The 23,517-nt window shown below is 70.5% G+C and overlaps 2 protein-coding genes across 2 annotated transcripts; one reads left to right on the top strand and one right to left on the bottom strand.

Annotated features, from left to right (window-relative positions):
- Positions 1-1,617: 1,617 nt before the first annotated feature.
- LRRC10B (leucine rich repeat containing 10B) lies at positions 1,618-2,475 on the top strand (the record flags this gene model as incomplete). Its single annotated transcript, XM_082016086.1, has 1 exon — positions 1,618-2,475. The coding sequence occupies one exon, from the start codon at positions 1,618-1,620 to the stop codon at positions 2,473-2,475; it is 858 nt and encodes a 285-aa protein (XP_081872212.1).
- A 6,426-nt stretch (positions 2,476-8,901) lies between these two features.
- SYT7 (synaptotagmin 7) lies at positions 8,902-22,353 on the bottom strand (the record flags this gene model as incomplete). Its single annotated transcript, XM_082016087.1, has 11 exons — positions 8,902-9,006; positions 9,744-9,943; positions 10,024-10,138; positions 10,619-10,788; positions 11,187-11,457; positions 11,989-12,124; positions 14,882-15,007; positions 16,718-17,074; positions 20,062-20,277; positions 20,832-20,963; positions 22,274-22,353. Coding segments are annotated over 11 exons (1,908 nt in total), but the record flags the coding sequence as incomplete, so codon positions are not given.
- Between the last annotated feature and the right edge of the window lie 1,164 nt (positions 22,354-23,517).

The raw sequence follows: 23,517 nt of genomic DNA, 5'->3' as shown, positions 1-23,517 counted from the left end.
GCAGGGGACACGCGTGTCCCAGCTGCCCCATCTCCATCCTCCGGCAGGGCGGCGAGACCCTCCCGGCACTGCCGGTGGGTGCTGAGAGAGGCAGCGGGTTCAACCGGGAGGTGCCGGGTTGCCTGGGCGTGGTGGTGAGCAGGACCCCATCCCGCTGCCCGTCCCCATATGCCCTCCTCATCCTCACCCGCTGTCCTCACGCAGGGCTTGCCCACGGTGGGCCACACCGTCCCACTCGTCTCCCGAGGGCTGCAGGCACCCCGAGTGACCCAGGCCAGCCTGCTGGGAGAGCAGGGTGTTGGCAGGAAGGTGGGTGCAGGCATGGCCCCATCCCCGGCCCCGCAGGACCATGCACCCAACCCACCTCCATCCCCCAGGAGCCGTCGGGGTTCACCACTAACCACGGCCAGTACGTGACCCCCCGCCCGACCCTGTCCCCCGCAGCGCCAGGTGAGTTTGGGGTGGCCCTGGGGAGGGGGTGATTGCAGCCCCCGAGGGGGGCTGCAGCCTCACCACCCCATCTCTCCTGGATTTTCCAGCCCGGTGTTGGCGGGATCCGACCTGGACGGCGAGACCCACGGGGGGCATCCAGCCCCAGCGTCCCAGCGGCTTCGGCACCAACAACCACCCCACCGGGCTGGGGGACGTCGCCGGCCACCCCCCTCGGGGTGGCCCGAGGTAGTGCTGCTGCACCCCGGGGGTCCCAGCCCCGGCGACGTCCCTGGCTGCTTTGGGGACCCCCCCAGTCCCTGGGAGAAATAAAGACCTGAAACGATCTTCCTGGGCACAACGCCATTGTCACCCCTGGCCCCCCAAGTCCCCGCAGAGGGGCTGTGGCTGCCCCTAGCCCTTGTTTTGGCCGCTGCCTGCACCCCCAAAAGCTGGCAGGAGGATTTTGGGGGGGGGGGTGCCGCCTGGCCAGCAGCCGCTGGAGGGCTGTACGAGCCCGGCTTTCCGCGCCCGCTTTGGGATGACACAGCTGCTTTGCGGCAGGGAAAAAGCAGGCAGGGCGGGCTGGGCTGGGCAGGAGGAGGCAGAGGAGGAGGAGGAGGAAGGAGACCCCCAGCCTGTCCCGCAGCCCCCCGCAGGGTGGGCAGCCGTGGCGGGGGGGGGGCGTGTGTGTGTTCACTTGGGGTCTTTGTCCCCGCCCCCCGTGGCTATGGGGCGCGTAACCAGGCTTCGTGGGGTGTGAAAGGCCACCGGGGAGGGGTGGCTGTGCCGGGGGGGGCCCTGCAGCAGCTCCCTGGGGGTCCCAGGGGCCTCGGGCGACCACAGACGGGGACCCTCGCCCACCCCCCCCCAGCCCCGCGCCTGGGGCGGGGCTGCCAGGGGGGCGGGGCTGCCAGGGGGGCGGGGCTGCCGGGGGGGCGGGGCTGCCGGGGGGGCGGGGCTGCCGGGGGGGCGGGGCTGCCGGGGGGGGCGGGGCGCAAGGTGCTGCTGCCTGCGGCGGGGCCGGGCAGGAGCGGGGCGAGGGCGAGAAAAGCGTTAAGGGCAGGGCGCGGGCAGGGCGCGGGCAGGGCCGGAGGGGCGTGTCTCCCGCCAGGCCCCGCCTCCCCCCCGCGCTCCCATTGGCTGCGGCGGGTTGCCGTGGCGACGGCGTGGGCCCCGCGGCCGGGGATGGGGAGCGGCGGCTCGGCGGGGCGCGGCGCGGGGCGCGCGGCGGCCGAGGGCCCGGGGGGCGGCGAGCAGCGGCCGGGGGCGCGGGACGGGCGGGCCCCGGCGGGCCTGGGGGCGCAGCGGGGGCTGCGGAAGCTCTACCTGAGCGGAGCGGGGCTGCGGGAGCTACCGGCCGAGCTGGCGGCCCTGCGGCACCTCCGAACCCTGGCGCTGGACGGCAACGAGCTGCTGGAGGTGCCCGAGGCCCTGTGCCGCCTGCCCCGCCTGGCGCACCTCTACCTGGGCCGCAACGGGCTGCGGGGGCTGCCGCCCGCCTTCGCCCGCCTCCAGAGCCTGCGCTGCCTCTGGCTGGAGGGCAACTTCTTCGCCCGCTTCCCCCGTGCCCTCCTGGGCCTGCCCGACCTGCGCAGCCTCCAGCTGGGCGACAACCGCCTGGCCCGCCTGCCCGCCGGGCTGCCCCGCATGGCCGGCCTGCGCGGGCTCTGGCTCTACGGGAACCGCTTCGAGGAGTTTCCCCCGGCCCTGCTGCGCATGGCTCACCTCCGCGTCCTCGACCTGGACCGCAACCGCATCGCCCGCTTCCCCGACCTGGCCTGCCTCTCCGCCCTGCGCCTCCTCTCCTACGACCACAACCCTGTCCGGCAGCCGCCCCGCGTCGGGGATGCCGTCCGGCTGGTGGGAGACGGGGCGCAGGAGTTCATGGAGGCGCGGCAGGAGCGCCTGCAGAGCCTCCAGCACCCAGAGGAGGAGGAGGAAGGCACTGAGGCCCCACCGGCGGCCCCTGGGGATGGCTCCCCTCTGCTGGAAAACAGGGAGGGCAGCTTTGCAGCCCTGCCAGGCTCCCCAGGGGAAACCTGAGCCACCACGCTGCAGCCAGACACCCACAGGGACGCACCGCAGAGTGACAGGGAGCCCCCACCGGGCTCCCAAGGACCACCATCTCCCAGCTAAGGCTGGGGAAGAAGGAAGTACATGGCCTCCACATGAAGGAAAACAGACGGTCCAAGGACCAGCATCTCCTGGCTGGGACAGCAAAGAGCTGCCGCCTGGATCTGCAGGGCTCGCGGGTCACTGTCGGGACCCACAAGCCCACCTTAGAGCATCCCACGTAACCACAGGGTGCCTTGGATGGGGGAAACGGCCCTCTGCCCTGACCGGAGACCCCACTTGCCCGCTGGACGGGCCTCGGCAGGCAGCATGGTGCTGCTGAGAGCTGGGCGTCCCCACGATGGCTGCCCACGAGCGTGGGGACATTCCTACCATGTCCTGGAGCTGCCCCACCATCTCCACGCACATCCTCTGCTCCCAGCTCCGTGAGGCAGGACAGGAAAAAGCAACGCCGTTTGCATCCATTCGACACAGACCCATCACCCCGAAGAGCAGCAAGGTTTGAGAGCAACAGCACAGACCCCTTCTCACCCCCGAGATTCCCCCCACCCTGTCCTACCACTGGAATTGGGCTGAGGGGGAGAGAGATGTCTCCGCCGGTCTCCTACCAGCCGTCAGTTTGGCCGTCATTCCCAGCTGATGGAAACCCGGCCTGGGCCCAAGTGCTGCCTATCTCAAGCCTGGAAAGGGTTTTGCCTCTGTGCAGGAAAAGGAACGACAGCTCCAGCTCTGTCTGCCCCAAAACTGGCACCGAAGCCAGGGCTGCTGCCTTGTCCTTCCTCTTCTCCTCCCCAAGCGCCGTTTGTATCAAACTTGAGCAATAAAAAGCACAAACCCAAGAAAACCTGGTGTGAGAGAAAGGCGATGGAGTCCGTTCTCCGGGGGGGTGTGCGTGTGTGCTGCGGCAGGGAAGGGGCTGTTCGGGAGCCACTGCAAACATGGCGACACGTCCTGGTGCAAGACCACCAGCTCCTCTTATTTTTAACATTCGAGGGAGCCTGTTTCCCTCCGCCCATCCCCAAGCCGTACTCCTGCTCTCTGCCGAGCCATCTCCGTGTGGCAGGGGAGCTTGGCCGCGCCGGCACCGAACGCTGCCTCCGAGAGCTGGGGTTTGCTGGAGGTTTCAGACCACGCATCCGCTTTTAATTGCGAGAGGTTTGGGTTTGGTGGCTGGGAGGCAGCCAGCGCTCCCCACACGCACGGGGCGGCTGCTGCCTGGATTTTTCCACCCCCCGACTCTGCTCTGCAGCAGGAACCGCAGCTATTTTAGACACGGCGGAGCATCCTCATCTGCGGGATGCGCAGGTCTTGTCGGTGCCAGCCCCTCCAGCAGCGGAGGCTGACGAAGCCCCCGCGTTTCCAGCAGTAACGAGGCCCCATTTCCTTGCGGACAGCGGATTTGGGGCTCGGCAGGAGCTCAGCTCGCTCTTCCCCCTCGGGTTCAGGTCTGCCCGCGAGGGGACAGGTACAGGTCAGTCCCTCCTGCCACCCAAGCAGCCTTCACCATGATGGCTGTAGCGGGCAGAGCATCCTGGCACGGGGCACCCCCGGCACCCAGCCCCACACGTGGCACCCTGGGGTGCTGAGCACAGCAGCGGCTGGCTCCCAGCCCCCAGGGGTGCACAGGGGTCATGCCATCGACCCGAGGTGCTGCTGCTTTGCCTGGGGAGACACTGCTGCTAATGAGCAGCTAATTATCCGTTGCCCCACAGGGTGCTGGCCCTGGCAGAAGCCCTCAGGACTCCGAGCCCCAGCTATAAGCAAGTTGTGTTTCTGCCTGGCACGACCCATCCGCTGCCACCAGCCCCACGCGGACGCCCGCCGGCCACCCTGGGCTCGGCAGGTCGAGGGGTGCAGGTGGCCCTGGGTGCCACCAGCCTGTCCCCACAGCAGGAGCCGGAGCCAGAAGGTCTGACACCCGGGGAGGGAGGTCCCTGCCTCCCCGCAGCCTTCTCCCACCGCTCCAGCCTTTCGCAGCCCTGCGTTTCATGGCCTGGCCAGGCTGGGGTCCGGGCACCGCGCTCGCGTGGCAATTGTCACAGCGACACGAGGGCCAGGAGCTGCCGCAGCCAGCGGAAACCTCACAGGTTTCTGCTACGCGCAAGTATTTTGGGCATCAAGCCCCAGCACCCGGCGAGGCGTGCGCACGGTGCATCATCCATACGTCTGTCTCTATATATATCTCTGCCTACTCTCCCATCCCCGCGTACAACCGTTTGTGGCCTCGCCGCAGCTGGGATCACGCTGCTATTTCCATCTGCTCCCGCTGGCTGCGGGCACAAAGGAAGGGGCTTGGGGATCGCTGCGGCTCCGACCGGCTCTGTGCAACGGCAGCACCAGGATCGCGGCACCAGGCCGAGCGTTATTTTCTTTTTGCCGCGTTCAAAGACGTAGTGCGATAAAGGAAGCCCGGCTCTGGCGTAAGGCAGCCCAGGCAGCGGCCAGGCTCAGTGGCATCGATGCCGTCGGTAGCTTGTCGCTGCCAAAATTTCCAGGTTTGGCTCAGCTGGACACAAACCAGAGCCTGAGCGGCGGCAAGCGGCAGCCACTTGCATCCACCGGGACGCAGAAGCCGGCCGGGGGACTGCCTTGTCCCCCCCATCCTCTGCTGGCCGCCTCCCGCGGCGCGTCCCAGCGCCCGAAAGGCGCATCCGGAGGGATGCTATCCCGGGCACGGGGGACACTGCTCTCCTGCCAGCCCCGCGTTTGGAGTTTCTTTTATTTATTCAAGACCCGTGTTCAGTGAATTATTTAAAGCAGCTACTCGAGCCTTTGCAGCGGCAGCCGGCACCCGGGCTGCCAGGCAGCCACGTGCCCTCTGCCCCAGCCCGGAGCCATATCCTGGTCCCTACCCGGCACGTCACCTCCCGGGGACCCAGCCCAAACGCTCCGGCGCACCCCTGCCCAGCTGGGACGGGCACTCACCCTTCCAGCCCTCGGGGACCCGCTGGCTGTGTCACCCAGGGCAGGCTGGGGCCGTCAGCGTTGTCCCTCGGCGCTGGGGGACCCCAAAGCCCCCATCGGGACCCCAAAGCCCGGGCAGGGTCCCGCTCTGCTCCCGGGAGCCACCTCCCAGCACAACCAGGGCTCGCAGCCGCCGCGCCCTGGGAAAGGGCTCCTTGCCCGGGCTGCTCTTAATGAACCCTCATTAACTGCCCTCGTTAAGTGCCCTCATTAGCAGGCCCAACCCTGCACCCTTGTGGTCGGCCAGATGACTCTCCTTGCGTCCCCCCCGCCCCCTTTGCAGGGACCCTTCAGAGTGGTCGTGTCGTGTGCCCCCCCACCCGGTATGTGCCCCCTTCACCAGGGGGTCCTCGCACCCACCTGCTCCGCCCTCCCCTCGTGTGTGTGCAGGGGGGATGCTCGGGGCTGGGGGGGATGCTCGGGGCTGGTGGGGCGATGCTCGGGGCTGGGGGGGCGATGCTCGGGGCTGGGGAGGATGCTCGGGGCTGGGGGGGATGCTCGGGGCTGGGGGGGGGAATGCTCGAGTCTGGGGGGGGGGATGCTCAGCCAGGTGCAGGCGACACTGTGACCCCCATCCCCACTCTGACCAGCGCCCGCTGCGAGCGCAGCTGCCAGGGGACCGCAGGAGCCGTCCCCCACGTCCCCCATGTCCCCCACGTCCCCCCGAGCCCAGAGACAAGGCACGCTGGCAGTTACTGACTGTCCTTTATTACTGAGAACAGGGGCTGCCTCCAGAAAACGAGGGGCCCTGCTCCCCAAAAATAGGATTCTGCAAAGAAGGCGCCCGGCCCCGTGCGCCCCGGCCCTCGCCCCCCAGCCCCCCCCCCGGTGCCAGCCCCGGCCTCTGCTGCCGTTATTAGAAAAGCAGCAAAGCCACCGGCAGCAGGGCGGCATCGCCAGCCGGACGGCCCCTCGCTCCAGCCGCTCACCGGCCGGTCTGGGCTTTTGTCTGGTTTTTGGTTTTTTTTTTTTTGGTCTTTTCTTTTTTTGTCTTTTTTTTTTTGTCTCTTTGTTTTTTTTGTCTTTTTTTTTTTGTCTTTTTTTTTTTTTCCTGTTTTTCTGTATTTTACACACCAGTTGGATGTTACCGTCACATGAAGAAGAGAGATACCTGAACAAGATAACGGCTAAGAGCTCTAGAGTTAAAAATGAACACACAAGCCCCGGGGAGCCGACCGCAGACAAGAAATCCTTCCCGGAGGAGCGGGGTGCCCGAGGGGCGATCGGTGGGCACCCAGCTTGCCGCAGCCCGCCACGGTGCCCAGCCTTGGGGTGCCCTGGCCCGGCTTCCCCTCGGCTCCAGCCCCTTCCCCAGGCGTGTAAATCTCTTCTTTTATGTTAAAAAAAGAGAGAACATGATAAAAATACAAATGTCCCTAAAAGCATTATTATTATTACTGTAGTAGCAGTATTATGACTTCTCTCCAGATTGTCCAAAATTGTCTAAAGAGGGACTGCGGGGGCTGCCGAACCGCAGGGCCCCGGGGTGGCAGGGGTGTCCCCCTCGGCAGGAGGAGGAACAAGCACCCCGGGGACTTTTGGAGGGGTTCTGGTGCAGGTTCCCCCCCCGTGCAGCAGAGAAACCCCCCGGCGCACCTCGGGGGGCTCAGCGGGCGCCACCCGGGGGCGGCATGAACGCTCGGGGAGACGTGCCGGCCGCAGGGTGCACCGTGTGTCCGGGCCGGCACGCGCTGCGGCGCAGGGACGACGGTGACAGCGTGAAGCGGTCTCACGCGCCGAAACCGGGCTGCTGGCTGTGCGCAGCCCCCCCGGGGGGCGGCCCGTGGCCTCAGTGCTACCCGGGGGCTGCGGCTCGGGGCACCCTGCAGCGGGGTGTCCGCGCCCTCCCCACGGGTGCGGGAGGGGCGCAGGGTGGTGGGTGCCACGGGGGGAGCAGGAAGACTGAGGATGGGGGACCCCCCGCCTGGCTCGGTGCCGGTGGGCACCCGGCTGCCCTCGGGCTCGCTCTGGGTGCCGTGCCCTACCTGAGATGGCTGCGGAGGTGGCAGCACCCACCTCTCCCCTCCTCCGGGAGGGCTTGGGCGATGCCGCTGCGGGCAGAGGGAGCCGCGAGCCGGGAGGCTGACGGGGTTGAGGGGGGCACCCCGGGAACCCCCACGAGGACACACGCACGCTGGCCACCGCGTCCTCGCCTGGTGCCAGCCTCTGGGACACCACCCCCACCAAGGGGCATCGGTGTCACCTGCTGGGGACGGGCAGGGACACGTCACATCACACCCAGCGCTGCTGTGGTCCTGCCAGGACCCACGTCCGCCACGGCGAGCTACCGCCGACCCCGCCAGCGCAGGGCGGCGGGGACGACCCGCTGGGTGACACCCCCCCTTCCTCCCCCGCCAGGAGCTGCCCCGAGCCCCCGCGCCCCGGGGGGCTCCCGGTGGGTCTGTCCCCACGTTGGGGAGCCCCTGGTAGCCCGGGCAGGGGTCCGGCTCGTGCATCCCGGGGGGAGCCGGCGGGAAGGTGCGGGCATGGCGGGGATGCTCCTGGCCCCGCTCCTGCTGTGCTGGCAGGGCCAGGGGCGACGGCGCCCGCTCCATCCCTTATCCCCAGGGACCCCAGTGCTGGGCACGGGGCTCGCGGGGGTCCCGGGCCAGCCTGGCTGGGAGGGAACACTCCGGGGCTGGAGGCCAGGCTCTGCCCAGCCCCACGCGGACATGCCTGGGGTGGGGGTAACGGGGGGGAAGAGCTGGGGTGAGGGCAGGGTGGGGGGTCCCCATGTAGGGGGGCGAGCCCCAGGATGGGGTTATCGACCTCCCGCTCCCACCGAGCCTGAAGACAGAGGTAAAGCATCAAACCCGGCTGGCGGCAGTGCGCCAACGAGCCCGCTTTGGCTAACGAACTTGTGTCATGGCTTCCGATCCCAGGAGCCCGCGCCTGGCCCGGGGAAGGGGGATGCCCTCCCCCCTGGGTGCTCCCCACCGGCTGCCGGCCTCGCATGGCCGGGGGGCTCGGGGAGGGCGGCGGGGACGAGGCAGGGCATGGGGGGCTCTGTGGCCCCGCTCGGGTGAGGCTGGCGGCTCGGAGAGGTTTTATTGAGCTGACAGGAGAGGGGAGGTGGGGGCCCCTCTCGCACCCACAGCCTGGCCCCCTGAAACGGGGGGGGCAAGGCCGGGGAGGGGCAGAGGGGCTCCCAAGGAGCGGGGCTGGAAGCACTTGCAGGAGTCCTGCCCGCTGGCGGGGACGGGGGGTCATCGCTTCCGGCACCCTTCTCGGCCGGGGGTCCTGGGCAGCTGCGTGCCCCCCACGCCCCGGCACGGGGGAGAGGTGAAAGCGGGGGGCCGGGGGGCTCCGTCCCCCTCCTACCGCAGGGTCCCTGCCAGCCGGGCCGCTGTGCCGCCGGTGCCTCGGCGCCTCGCCGGGAGCTCCCCGGGGGGGCTGGGAAGGGGGACCCCCGGCCCCGCGGTCCTGGGGCGCTCAGGCCTTCAGCTGGTGCCACTGTGCCACCGCCTGCCGGGGACGGGCGATCATGTCCTTCCAGTGCTTCACCTCCCCGGGGCCGCTCTTCCAGGACAGGTAGATCTGGGGGAACAGGCGGACCTTGGACCCACGGCTCCGCTCCCGGCCCCCCCATCCCCATCCCACTCCCCGGCGCTGCCGCCATCACCACCGGCCTCCTCCCTCCGGCGCGTGCCGCGCGCACCCGCCCCGGGCTCCGCGCGGGGCCGGGTTATTTTTATCCATCGATTTTCCATACGGTGACGCGGAAAACCGCGTGTGCCAGCCCTGCCCGCGGCTGACAGCTCGGGGAGCCCGTGCCACCGCTTTGGCTGAGCGGATTGCCGTGCCGGAGCGGGGCTCGGAGACCCCACGGACCCCCGGCCGAGCCCTGCGCCGTGTCCCTGCTCTGCAGCCGGGGCCGGTGCCGCCGTGGGGGCGAGTCTGGCACCGCGGCACATCGGACTTGGATTTTCACCTCACCACAAACAGACTTTTGGCAGGTGGACATTCACCCCGGTGCTGGCCGTGCCGCAGCACGGCGCGGCGGGAGGCACGGGGCATCGCCGCGCTGGGTGGGGGCCAGCGCATCATCTCCCCACTTGTGCCGGGCGAGTCCTTGCCGCCACACACCGCGGCCGGGACCGGAGGTGGCCAGGGAAAGCCGGCACGAGGGGACCCCACCACGCTCCCCCTTCCTCCCCAGCTTGAGACAGCCCCGGCCGCCATCAGCCAGGGACCCGGCTGTCCCCCAGCTGCTGCCCCTCGGCAGGACACGCTGCCAGGGTCCCTCCGCCGCGCGCCGATGTCGTGGGACCCACCTTGCCGATGACATCGTTGCGGCTCAGCCTGTCCTTGTCCATGACGGTGATGACGATGGTCGTCTCGCGCAGCCGCTCTGTGGGGATGTCGAAGGCGAAGGACTCGTTGAAGACGGGGTTCAGGCACCGCTTCATGACCACCGTCTTCTTCTTCTCCACCCGCTTGTCCTTGTACATCAGCCACACCTTCACGTAGGGGTCTGGGGGGACAGGAGCTGCTCTCAGCCCCGGCTGGGCGTCGGGCAGCGATGCCCGCCGTGGCAGGAGCCGGAGCTCGTACCTGACGTGCCCCCGATGTCCATGGCTTTGAGGTTACGCGCTTTGATGATGTTCACCACGATGGAGTTGGCAGAGGGGTTGTAGCACAGCGAGAGCAGCAGCTCCCCACGGCTTCCCTGCGGGACCCACGGAGGCCGTTAGGTGGGCGCCCTCAGAACACCCACCCCTCGCCGTGGCACCCAGCCCTGATGGGGCACCCAAAGCCCCTCTGTCCCACCACAGGAGCGAGATGCTGGGCTGGGACCCCCCCTGAGCTGTCCCAAGGGTGGACTTCAGGGCTGCGCGGAAAATCAGGGCAGGAGGAAACGGGGCCATCCCCAGTGGGACGTTTTCCAGTCTTGCTGGAGGCGGGAGGAAAAGAAAACTTTCATTTTAGATCTACCTGAAACAGCTCTTTTTCACCAAAAATGAGACACTCGCTTTGGGCTACTTGGTGCCTTAATATAAAGATAAAGGTTTGGGAAGAGAAACCTCTCCATTGGATGTTGAACCTTCTCGCAAAGCAGAAAACGTCCCTGTTGGGACACCACAGGGACAAGGGGTAGCGTCCCCTCGAGGACTGTCTCCAGGGGGTGGGAGGGGGACCAGGGCCTTACGCTGCCGTCGCTGCACGGCTTCAGGTCCTTCCAGAAGGTCTGCATCTGGGTGAGGTCCACCTTGTTGAGGGGGATGGACACCTCCCCGATGGGATCGTTGCGGCTGAAGCGGTCATAGTCCAGGACCTGGAGGTACAGCACCCGCTGCACCACCTTCTCGTAGGGGAACCCTGTGCCAGAGATGGAGGCGATGAGGAGCCAACTTGGCCATGGTGAGCAGCACCCGGTGCCGGTGCTGCCTGGCCCTGCCCGCGCCGGTGGTGGCACCAGGCAGCGGACGGGAAGCGGACCATGGCACAAGTGGCTGGTGGCAGATTAATTCCCCTGTGTGCGCCCACCCATGGGTGTCTGCTGGGGTGGGGAAGGGGCCTCCCCACCACGTCCCCCTTATGGGACGCAGAGCAAACACCTCCAACCTGGCCTCGATGGCTTGGCCAAGCCATCTCGTCACCAACAGCCACCACACTGGCAGCTTCAGCTGAACCGATCCAGCCCAGGAGAGAGGACAGATGGTCCCACAACCGCTCCGCTTCCACCCCAGTCCACTCCAGTCCGTCCCAGCACCTACCTTCAAAGAGGAAGGTCTCGTTCCAGTGCGGGTTGAGGTTCTTCCGCTTCACCTTGGTCTCCAGCTTGTGCTTCTTGTCGGGGAGCAGGTAGATCTTGACAAAGGGGTCGCTGGTGCCGCTGAAGTCCTTGGCTGGCAGCTCCTGTGCCTTCATGATCTTGACGGTCAGAGTGGACTCCTGGAAGTTGTAGCCGACGCTGAACTGGATGCGGCCCAGGTTCTCCCGGCTGATGCCGTCGTGACCCTCGTCGTCCTCAGAGCCCGGGGAGAGCTGCAGCGGGGGGAGGAGGGCGGTGAGCGCGGTGCCGGGGAGCCGGTGGGGGACGACCCAGCGGGGTCTGCGCACCCTCGTCCCCCCCCCGTTTTGGCTCCCGAGCCCGGTTCGCACCAGCACCTGAAGCTTAGCCCCGCGAACTGTCAGAGGGCATCAGCCTCTCCCCGGCTGCCTGCCGCCGCCATCGCCTCCGAGGACTCCTGGCTCTGCGCCACGCATCCCGGGGACGCGGAGCGCCAATTAGCCAAATTCCTCCTGACAGCCCGTCCCTCACGTCTCCGGCACCGCTCCCTCGCGCCGGCCCGGGGGGACGGGCGCATCGCCTCGGCTGAGCCGGGGCCGTGCCAGCCGCGGCGCCCGGCTGCGGCGGGGACTTGGCAGAGCGGGCTGGGACGTGCCAGCGGGCTTGTGGCGCGGGGCGGGCGTGGGGAAGAGCCGGCGGGGGGGGCGCGAGGAGATGCCTGGGCAGCGCCCAAGGTGGGATGCCGTCCCAGGGGAGCCCGTCCCCAGCGCGCCCCATCCACCCACCATGAGCATTTCGCTGGTCAGGGAGTTGACCAGGTCGGAGACGGAGGAGCGTGGCTCCGTCTTGCGGTCGGACTCATCGTGTGGTGGCTGCCCGGGCACCGGTGCCGTGTTCACGGCCTTGCCGCCGGCTGGCAACCTGGGGAAAGAGAGGCAGCACCTTAGGGGAGAGGGGCCGAGAGCCGAGGGCGAGACAGCGAGGGGCTCCCCCGGACCCCCTCTCCTGGTGGGTGCTGCGCCAGCCCCTGGCAGAGGCTGGGATGCGGGCAGAGCCCGGCCGCGGGGACGCCCGGGGCTGCGCCGCCGCCGGCTGCGTGCCGCCCGCTGCAGCCCGCCGGCCGCCCCGCGCAGAGGGGCCCGGGCTGGTGCAGGCAGCCGGTTCTGCCTGCGCCGCCGCCAGGCAGGGCTGGGTGCCGGCCAGTGTCCTGGTACCCATGGCGCGTCACCTGGGAGCACGGCAGCGGGTCCCACGCTGCCCATGTGCCCCCCGGCTGCATCCTGGTGGCCACAGAGCCCGTGGCGATGGCACCTGGCCCCGTGGCTACCCAGTCCCCGCCAGCACCCACGGCTCCAGCTCTGCCTCACCCACGCGCAGCCCCTCGCCACCCCGGCGTGGGGCCGAGCGCGTAGTCTGGGCTCGGTGCCTGGTGCCAACCGCCCCCCTTTCCCTCTGCCACCGAGCCCTCCCCGGTGCCCCGCAGCCAGGACCGCTGCCCCGGCTGTGCCCGTGTGTCTCGGCAACGGCAGCCGGGAGCCGCGGCGGGCACGCAGCCGGAGCAGCGACGGAGGCGGGCGGGCACACGCCGGGGCCACGCTGCCGCGAGGCACGAGGACAACAGGGGACGCAGGCGCACGGCGGCAGGGACAGGGCGGCCCTGGGTGGCTCCCGCGGCGCCGACAGATGCGCGAGGGAGGGGACAAGCACGCAGACAGGCACCCCACGATGCGCCCCACGCTCCCACCCGCCGCGGCTCCCGCCCGAGTCGAGACACGGCGATAAACCAAGAGATGGACCAACGGGACACGCGCCGCGGCGGGCAGCACGCCGCCGGCACAGCCCCAGCGCCGCGGCCGGCTCAGCGGGCAAAGCCACAACGCATGCCACGCTGACACGCCAAGCACACGCAGACGCACGCCGACGGAGACGCGGGGGACACACACGCGCGCAGCGGCACGGGGCGGCCGCCCTCTCGCACACCTCCACACGCGCACGGCTCGTCCGCCCCGGCGGGACGGCACCCGGGGAGGGCCGGAGAGCCCGAGGTAGCTGGGGAGGCAAAATCAGGTTAAAAACGGAGCGAAAATGACGGCAGAGGAGCCAGCAAGAGGGATCGCTGGGCGAGGAGGTGCCGGCGCAGCCGTGGGTGCCGGGGCGGTGGCGCGCGCCGGCGGAGGTCGTGGACAGCGAGGGAGAGAGCGGGAAAGAGCAAGAGAGAGTAGGAGCAGCGTCGTCCACCACTGGCCTGCCGGGAGGGAAGGGGGAGAGAGGCGCAGGGCGGACGGACGGACAGCGGTTAGTCGCCGGGACAGGAGCCACGCCGAGGCGCCGGGCTGGAGCCTCCGGGGACGGGCTGGAAGGAAGAAGCTGAGAAACGGGGATGGAGGAGACGTTTCGCGGCCGGCAGCGCCGGGCGGGCAGGTGAGAGCGGAGGGTGCCGGAGCCCGTCCCCTCCGCCCGCCGAACCCCCCGCATGGCCCAGGGGGACGGGGAGCAGGGGGCAGCTGGCGGCGGGGAGGCCATGCGTGCGCCGCGATGCGTCTTTCGGGCCAGCGAGGCGGGGGGAAGCGGGGAGCAGGGTCCTGCTGCGGCACAGCCACCCCCCGCCCCGTGCCCGGCGCCCGGAGTCCCCCGTCCCCTCGCCCGGCACAGGGCAGCCGGCACGGTATGGCACGGCGGCCGGCGCTCCCGGCAGCGACCGGCTGCACGGCGCGACGCCGGGGAGGGGAGTGCTAAAAGATGGAGCGAAACCAAGCCGAGCAGGGTAAAAATAGCCGGTGGGCGAGAACGGTGCCAGTTCATTAACATGCCGAGCATGTGGGGAGGCAGCACCCGCCGGCTTCACACCTCCTCCCCGCTCCAGAGGGGATTAACGCCCCGCTCCCGGCGCCGCGGGGCCCCTCTGCTCCTGCCGGCTCTCGCCGGCGGCCGCGGCTGGGCTCTGGTGCCGGTATCGGCTGCGGTGCTGAGCCTTTGGCCCGCGGGGAAGGCGGGGAGCAGCCGGAGGCGGGGGGCTGTGCCGCGCCGCCACGCGGATGGCTCGGAGGAGAAAAGGGGTATCGCGTCCCCCCGAGCCTGTGGCGCTTGCTCTGCGCCCCAACAGCCTGGGGGCCGGAGCGAGGGCTGAGCGCCCGCCACCGCGGGGATGTCCCCGTGTCCCCAGGGTGTCGCCCACCCCACAGCGGGCTGCAGAACGGCCCCGCCGGGCCGGAGGTCCCGGCAGCGCGGCGCACGAGACGCGCGTCGGGATGGGACGCGGCTCGGCCGCCGAGGCGGCGGCGGCGGGGGGGCCCCCCGTGCCTGGCGGCCCCCGCGCCCCGTTCTCCTCCCGGCACAGGGGCTCTCCCCTGCCCTGCGCCCCGCTGCTGAGCGCGTGCCCCCCAGCATGCAGCCAGGGTGGGGGTCCGGCGGCCGGGGCTGGCAGGAGGGGGAGGGCGGGGAGGGAGGAGGAAGGGGTGGGGGTCCTCTCGGTGCCGCTGCTCCAGAGGCGGAACCGCGGGTGCCGGTGAGGGAGAGCCGCAGACGTTGCTGTGCCCGCTGCCCGCGGGGCCACCCTGTGCCGCTCCAACCTTCGCGCTCCACGAGGCCAGCCTCCTCCTCCTCCTCCTCCTCCTCCTCCACCCTGGGTGAGGCCCTCGTCTCCTTCTCCTGCGGGACTGCCCTCGTCCTCGCTCATACCTCTTGTCCCCCTGAGCGTTCGGCTGGTTCGGCTGCGTCCCAGCGGGTTGCAGGTCAGGGATATTGGCAAAGTCATCTTGCTCTGAGAGTCCCAAAACCAGGGATAACACCACCATCCGGCCTTCCCTGCCCGGGCGGCCCCGCCGGCAGCGGGAGAGAGAGAAAGAGAGAGAGGAGAACAGCGTCAGGCAGGGAACCGGCAGGAGCGGCGGCACCCCGCAGTCCCCCGGCGGCGAGGGGACCCCGGCTCTGCCCGCCGGCCCCTGCGCAGGAGACGATGTCCGCGGCGGGTGCGGAGGGCTGCGGGGAAAAAGGTGCCGGCTCCGGCGAGCCCGGCGCGCGCGGGTACTGCCGCCAGCCCTCTCCTCCACCGGTCCGGGTGGCGAGCGCGCCGAGGTCCTGCCGCGGTGGGAGAAGGTGCCCGGAGGGGCTGGGGACGGGGGACAGCGTGAAGGGAGCGAGGTCCCAGCATCCTTCCCTGGAGGAGGAGATGGTGCTGCCACGGCCGAGGCTCTTTGCCCGGCTCCGGCACCGCCGGTGCGGCCTCCCCAGGGCCCGTAACTGCATTTACACCGCGGCGCCAGGGAGGCAGGCGGGAGGGTAAACAGAATAAAGAGCAAAAGCAAAGTTAATGGCTTTGGAAAGTTGCGGTGGTAAATGGCAGCGGGTCCTCCGCGGGGACGCGGCACGCCGGCTCGGCACGTCTCGGCTCCGCGGCTGCTCCCCCCCCGCCAGTTAAGGCTGGAACCAGCACCGATGCTGGATAAAGCGGGAGGAACGTGACCCTCGGCATGGCTGATGAGCCGCACCTCGACATCGGGCAGCCGGCAAACGGGGCCAGCGAGGAGAGGGCAGAGCCGGCACGGTGCTGGGCAGGCAGAGCCGGCGGTGAGGAGCGGGGGTCACGGCCGGTGCCGCAGCTGGGAGGGGACCCCTGGGCAGCGACCCCGGGGTGCCTCTGCCTGCCCGCAGGAAGGTTCAACCCTCCCTCCAGGGCTGCCTGCGCAGGCAGGAGCGGGCAGCCGAGCCTGCGTCTCCCGGGGCCCTTCCCGCCCAACCCCGCCGCAGAAGGTGCTGCGCCGCCTCGCGCGAGGGCAGGATCAGGCCCGTCCCCGCCACCCCGAGTGCCACCAGCTTGCGGGGAGCGCGGCCGGGACCCGAGCATCCCCCCTCCCGGGGTGCCGGGGGGCAAATGGAGGCCAGGGGGGAGCCGGAGGACCCCGGGGTGGACGGAGGCAGGGGACCGGCTTTGCGGAGGCGTTACGACGTCACGTGCCGAGCTAACGGCGGCAGCGTGGGACTCGGGTCGGTCCTCGGCGCTCGAAAGCCAGCGCCGGTACGGGAGATAGGGCTAAGCCAGATTAAAGCTCCCCGGGCTCCGGCAGCTCCGAGCTGGCTGCCGCCGCGGCGTCCGGCCCCGGCGGAAGGCAGCCTGACGGGCAGCGGTACCGGGGCCGAGCAGACGGTCACCCCCGCGCGGGGGCCACCGCCGGCATGGCCGCCCACCCCCCCCCGCCGCCTGGGGCAATGTCGCTCCCCGGGGACGCCGCCGCCGGCCGCCCGGCGTGCCGGAGCGTCCCCGCGCTCCCCGGGGACCGAAGGGGGGACCCGAGCAGCCGCCCCAGCCGGCGACGCGGCGGGCGGTCCGCGGCAAAGCCGCGGCGCGCCGGGGGAGAGGGCGAGACCCTTCCCGGAGCCCCCGGGCCGGGGGAGCTGCCCCTGTGCCCCCGCGACGGGGCCGGAGGGGAGCCGGCGCGGCCGCCGTGCCAGCGTGAGCAGAGGAGAGAGCGACGGGGGGGAGCGACGCGCGGGGAGCGGCGGGGAGCGCAGACTTACAGGAAGGACTTCACGTCCAAGCCGCGGTTGCGGATTTGCCCCACCACATGGTCCCAGCTGCCGGGATTGGAGCGGCTCCGGCCGCCAGCCGTCCGATGCTTGGAGCCGGCGGCGATGCCCTGGCGCGCCTGGCCGCCGCGGGAGCCCCGGGGGTTGCCGGCGCCGCTGTGGGCCTGGAGGTGGCCCAGGCTCTGGCTGGTGGTGGGCTGGCTGCGGTTGGCGCGCTGGTGCTGGCTGAGGGGCTGCTGCAGGCTTTGCTGGCGCACGAGCGTGCGGGGCCTCTGGCATTTGGGGTCCCCTGCTGAGGTGGGGATATACTCAAGGGTAGTGGCTGTGGACAAGGTGGAGTCCTCGAAACTTAGGGAGAGGAAGGGCAGAGGGGAGGAGAGAAAGGAGAAGAAGGTGAAGGGGCAAAATTGGAGGAAGGAAAAGAAGAGCGTTAGAGAGAAGACGCCCCAGCGCAGGGAGCGCTCCGGCAGGGGCCAGCGGATGCGGCGACCGGTTCCTCTGCCTCTCGGCCTCGGCTCGGCCTCGCCGGCGGCACGGGGCTCTCGCGCCGCCGCCATCTCACCCGTCTTGGCTCCCGGGCGCCGTCCCGGGCTGCCGGGGGGGCTCAGCCGCGGCGCCCGGCCGGCCGGGTGCCCTCCCGCTCCCGCGGCTGCCGCGCAGCCGGCGCCTTCCCGGCACGCCGGCCGACCCCGTCTGCGAGCTAATTAGGCCGCTGCGTGAAGGCGAATCCCGCGGCGCCCGCTCACGTGCTGCCAGCCAGCCCGCCCCGTCCCCGTCCCTCCCAGCCCAGCACCCAGCCGCCAGCACCGCCGGGTCTCCGCGTCCCCCGTCTCGCGGGACCGTGCCGGCTGGGGGCTGGGACCCCCATGGTCGCGGCATGCCAGCAAGCCGGGCGTGCCCAGGGCCAAGCCAGGCTGCCGGCGGCGAGGGACCCCAGCGGGGCGGGGGTCCTGCCACGCTCCCAGCCCCCTGCTTGCGGCGGGCGATGGGACGCGGCCCCGGCGGGACCGGGAGCGTGGAGATGCCCAGCCTCGGGGGACCGGCTCTGTCCGGCCGGCGGAGAGGGAAGGGCAGGCGGGAGGCTGGTGCGGGAAGCGGCGGCGCCCGGCGCTGGCCATGCAGCCGGCCCCGCGCCGGCACGGCGGCACATGCGTGGCACGGCCCATGCAGCCAGGCAGAAGCCCCGGGCACGGCGCCGATGCCCGCGGTAGCCCGTGTGGCTCATGGCCGCAAGGCCAGGGGGTCCAGCCAGCCTGGCAAAAGCCCTTGGGGGTCCTCGATGCGTGAGGGTGGGGGCCCCCCCGGGACCACCGCCCCGCCTGGTACCGGGGAGTTGCCTTCAGCGGCAGCCGCTGACCTTACCCCGGTCCCCGCGCTGCCGGGGAGCCGGCTGAGACTGCGCGGGCGAAGCTGTGCCGTCGTGCATTGCCAGCAGCAGGGGACAGAGGGAAGGGGAAGGAAAAATAGCTTTTTAAAAAAAAAAAAAAAAAAGGGGTGAAGAGAGAGCGAAAGGTGAGAGAAAGGGGGGGGGAGGTTCAGAGGAGCGGAGAGCCGGGACGGATCCGGCCCCACGGCCGGGGCCAAAGGCACGTGGGGCAGCACCCAGGCGCCGCGCCGCCCTCCCCGCGCCTGCCGCCGCCCTCCTTTTGCTTTCCTATCGAATCCTAAATTAGTTCAATTTACAACCTCTCAGTCACAGGAAACTAAATCTGGCTCCGCTCGGCCCGGCGCCAGCTGGAGGCGCGCGCTCCCGCCGGCGCCGCGCCAGGCGGCAGCACGCCCTGCCCGCGCCCACCCAGGTGCCCCCGGTACCCGGGGAGGGGTACAGCAGCCGGACCCCCGGCACGGCCCCCCACGCGCGTCCCCGAACCCGAAGGCTCTGCGCAAAAGAGACGCTTCGCCGCCGACTTCCTCGTCCCCCTTAACCCTGCCCGGCACGCCGCGGCGGACGTCCACCCGTCGTCCGTCTGTCCGGCTCCCAGCCCCTCCGGGCTCTGGAGCCAGGATGGCAGAGCCCGTCCCCACGCCGGCGCTGGCACGGCCGCCGGCACAGCCCGGCTGTGAGTCAGCGGGAGCGGAGGTGCCGAGCGGCGCGCGGGCGCGCGTCCACGGCTCTCGGCACGGCAGCTGCGCGATGCCTTTTCAGAGCCGGCCTTCGCACATCCCGCCGGAGGAGCGCGGGCTCCCGGCGCGTTTCGCCTCTCCGCGGAGGCTGGGTACGGCTGAAGGCTGCGCAGCCCCTCCTCTTCCTCGCCTCTGCCTCTCGCCTCCCAGCAGCCGAGCCGGAGCGCACCAGCATCACGCCAAACGGGCGGCCACGGCTCCAAACCCCCAATCTTTGGGCTTCCAGGAGGCATTTGGGATTTGTCCAAGGCAGCAGGACCGGCCTTTCTCGTTTGAAAAGCTTTTCTCCCAGCTGACAAGGCTGGAAGAAGCAGCGGGGAGAGGCACGCCAGCCCCGGGAAGCACCTTTGCCGTCGCCACCGACTCTCCAAGGGTGCTGGGGCCACCGCCGGGACCCGCCGGCGGCTCAGCCGGCGGCACGGCCCTCGGGCTGCTGCGCCATCGGAGCCTGCTGCACCCCAGCACAGGGAACTGGAGCGGAGATTGGAAACGTAGGACGGAGCCCGCAGCCAGATAAATCACCGCCGTCTCCCCCGGCAAAGCTACGGTTGCTACCGGCAGCGGGGGGTCTTGCTGAGACCCCCACCCAGCTTGCCTGAGCCACGCAGAGCATGCCAAAGCTCTGGTTTTCCCCTAAATCTGATAAACCGCTGACTTTCCCCAACTCTTCCCCGGCATCGGGTGGTGGAGCCGCAAGTGAGGTGCCTGCGCCGGGTCTCGTGGCCGTGCCGTGGGTCAGGGGAGCGCCGTGGAGGGAAGAGACCGGCGATGCCGGGCACCGTCCCTGACGGCCGCACCCCGGGGACAGGGATGTGGTAGAGCAGCTCCTGCCTTTGGGCCATCGCCAGGACGGTGCCCCCGGGGACCTCACCGGGGATGCCGAGCTGCTTCCCACCGGCATCGGGCAAAGCCACCTTCGGCGCTGGAAATGTGCCGGGGACAGCACCCAAGGGCGCTCCTCCTGCCCGGCTGGGGCTGGAGCCCCGCAGCCCCCTCCTCCGCTCCCCCTGAGCCGAAACGCTGCCAAAGCGCCGCCGAAACGCTGCCGGGGGCCTGGGCAGCTCCTCGCCTCCCTCGGCACGGTGGGCCGGGGCATCCCTCGGCGGCCCCCGTCCGAGCGCAGCTCGCAGAGGGGAGCGGGCGCCCGGGCACGCTGGCGGCGCCGGGGGTCCGTGCCGCGGTGCCGTGCCGGACCGCGCGTGCTCACTCACTTGGACAGGCTGAGCTTCCCTGCGGCCAAGTGGCTCTGCACCGTGTGCCAGCGGCCTCGCGCCGCCTTCCCCGCGCCGGGCTCGCTGTGGGCAGAGACGCTGCTCCTCATGCCGTCCTCGCCGAGCCGCTGCTGCTCCCCGGGGCGGCCGTCGCGCTCCCCCGCCAACCCCGCGGCGGCCGACGCCGTCAGCTTGGCCCCTGATAACAGAGAGCCACTGGGCCGGGCCGGCGGCCGGAGCCCCCCAGACAGACACGAAGGGAGCCGGATGGACGGACGTGGGGGGGGAGGGGGAGGCGTTTGATAGGGGTGGGGGAGAGAGCCGGAGAGGGACAGACGGACAAGAGACAGACAGACAGACAGAGAGAGAGAGAGAGACATCAGCACTGCAAAAGAAAAGGGGTCCTGGCCGGGGGGTGCGCGGGAAAACCTCGGCAAAACCGTCCAAAATAGAGGCGGGGGAGGAAGGCGAGGGTCAGGGCGGGGGTCCCGCTCGCCGGCAGCCCAGCCCCGGGGGGAACCCGTCCCCGCGCCGAGGGGGTGCCCCCAACGCGCAACCCCGTCCTGCGCCGCCGCGGTGGGGGGGGACCCGCCGCGGCCCCGGCCGCCCCCGGGGGAGCGGGGAGGAGGGGTTGCTCGTCTCCATGGGGCTGCCCATGGGGTGGCGTGCGGGGAGCCCGGGAGGAGGAGGAGGAGGAGGAAAGCGAGTGGGTGCTTGGGTGCTGCCCATATACTCACTACGCGGAGCAAACCCAGTAAGGAGAGACTCACTTGAGGGAAAGCCGCGGATCACCGTACGGGGCGTAAGGTGAAATGTTTAGTATAAACTCCTTGGGAGGGTAGGAGCTCCATTTCTGCTGCACTGTGTTGTCATTGTTATTCCAAAAGTCTCTGTCTAGATCGCTACAGCGGCCGCAGACCAGGGGAGAAAGAAAAGGGAAATACAAGAGAAAGAAGCTGAATTCCTGCGAGAGGGGAGGAAAAGCAGCCCTCCGCCCCCGGAGCGCCGGGACCCTGCGGAGAGAGACGGGGCGCACGGCCGCCCGCCCCTCGGACGCCGACACACGGGCGGACGGAGCGGGGCAGAGCTGCGGAGAGACAGGAGCGGGCGGCCTGGGAAGGAGAGAAGGATGGTACGGGATTAGAGAGGTGCCAGCGAGCGCGGTGCCGGCGCGGCGTCCCCGGCACGCGTCTCCGTGCGTCCTCCGCATGCGCGTCCGTGCGTCCTCGCCTCCTCAGCAGCCAGGTCCTGGAAGCGCACGCTGCTTGGTTAACCGTAACGCTGCTGCGTGTCGGAGACCCCTCCGGGGCCCCTCGTGCCGAACCAGCCCGCTGCCGGCACGGAGCCGGAACCTCCCGGCCCCGGTGAGCCGCCCGCTGCGTGCCAGGGGCTGCGGAGCCGAGCAGCTCCCCGCCGGCGCTGGGGGACTTGGAAAGCCGCCAGCGCCCGGCCCTCGCGCCCCTCGTCGGTGCTTGCCTGCGGCTCCGGCTTGAGCCCGGCTGCGCGGACCCTGCCGGCGCTGGGGAGGCAGAGCCGTGTGTGCCATGTGTGAGACGCCCCAGCTCCGCTCTCCCCTCCCGGCCCGCGGTCTGCGGAGCTGCACCGGCCACGCTCGCAGTGGGCCCAGGGAGGGCTTCGTCAGCGGGGCAGGGCCGGGGCGTCCCTGGGGACGCCGGCACTGAGGTCCCCATGGCTCCCTCCGGCCGTGCCCGCAGCTCGGTGGGTGAGCCGGGGGGGGATAGCCGAGGGTCCCGGAGGGACCCACCAGCTCTCCCACTGGGGCTGGGGGACCTGGGGACACCTCTGCCCCGACCACGGGGACCATCACCAGGCAGCTGCAGGAGGAGCAGGGATTGGCGACGCTTTGGCACGACGGTGGGGACCACCCACCGCGGCCCTCACTGCCCCCGGCACAGAGCCGGGCAAGCAGCCGCTGCCAAACTCGCTCTGCCGGGGCCGGGCTGGGCACGGACCCTCCTCGCTGGGAGCAGAGGGACGGCCGCCCCCGTCCCCAAGGAGGGACCTCCCCGCTGCCGGGGGGGACGGCACCGATCCGGCACGCATCCCCGCGCGGGCAGGGCACCCGCGCCTGGAGGACGGCGTGCGGCAAAGGGCAGGGTGCTGCGCGGGCTGCGGCCGTGCCGGACCCACGGGCGGAGAGGCTCCCGGTGCCGCAGCCCCCTGCCCCTCTCCCCCCTACCCTGGCACCTACTTGATGGTTTTCTTTTCACTGCGGCCTCGGCTGGAGTCCGGGGTTCCCACGGTCTCCAGGGAAGTCTTGTAACGCTTACCCTGCGGAGGGGAGAGAGGGGTCAGGGGACGGCAGGGACACCCCCACCGCACCGGCGGCCGCAGAACACCGCGGCAGAGGACGGGGCTGGGAGCCGCACCCCCGTCAGCTGGAGGGTTTGACCTGGATTTTGCCCTTTTCCCTTTCAGCCTCCCGGTCGCCGGGCTCCATCCCAGTAAAACTCCCGATAGCTTCATCCCCTGGACTCTACGAGCCAGCAAAGGCAGCGGGGAGGTGCCGGCCGGGCTGCCCTGGCTCCTGGGCACCGTCCCCAGGGTGGGCAGGGGGGCTCGTGCCCTGGGCTGCCCCAAGGACGAGGCCACCGCCTGCATACACTTCCACAGCCTCACCGGGAGAGGAGCGGGTAATTTTAGTCTTAATTGAACCTGAATTAATTGAGTTCACCTTCCCCACCGAAGGGGAAGAGCTGCCACCTGATAACGAAGCAGGCGCTCGCTCCTAACTGGGGCTCGTAATCAGGGCACTGCGCTGCCATTTCCGACGGCAGCTTCAGCCTGCTGCCGATCCAGGGCGGCCGGGAGCGCAATTAATGACAATTAACGAACAATTAGGACTGCTCGGCGCAGGTGCGGGGAGGCAGAGGCGGGCTGGCAGCAGCTGCCGGAGCGAGCTGGGGCTGCGGAGCCGGGAGCCCGCCCCGAGCCCCGCGCCCGGCGTTGTCCCCGGCCGGCCACGGCACAGGGACCGCGGGGACGCGGCGGCAGCGCCTGCCGGCCCGGGGCCGCCGTGCGGGCGCAGAGCGGGTTTGGCCGTGGTTCCCACGCGGCCGTTCCGGCTCCGCACGCTGCCGAGGGCCGGCCGGGACGCGCCTTGCCATTCCCAGCCCGAACGCCTTCCCGGCCAAGTTATACTCGCTTGTTCCTCTGCCGGCTTCGTCCTTCGGCCCAGCCGGCCCTTCCCCTCCCCGGCGCTTGACCCCGGCCAGCCTGCCCCTCCCCGGGTGGCACCAGCCGGGTTCGGAAGCCCCTTCCCACTCCCTTCCTCGCCTCCCCACACGCTGCGGCAGCTCCCACCGCCCCGCCGCTGCCTCGTCCCCGGCCGGACCCCCGTGCCGCGCCCCGGGGGAGCGCTGCCTTCCCACAGCTCGGGGGGCAGCCGCCGGGGCGGGCACCTCCCGCGCGGGAAGAGCCGCCGCCGTCGCAGCG

The sequence above is a fragment of the Phaethon aethereus genome (genome assembly GCF_964289735.1).
Source record: "Phaethon aethereus genome assembly, contig: HAP1_SCAFFOLD_618, whole genome shotgun sequence".
Lineage (NCBI taxonomy): Eukaryota > Metazoa > Chordata > Aves > Phaethontiformes > Phaethontidae > Phaethon > Phaethon aethereus.
This window is presented reverse-complemented; position numbering and strand designations above follow the sequence as displayed.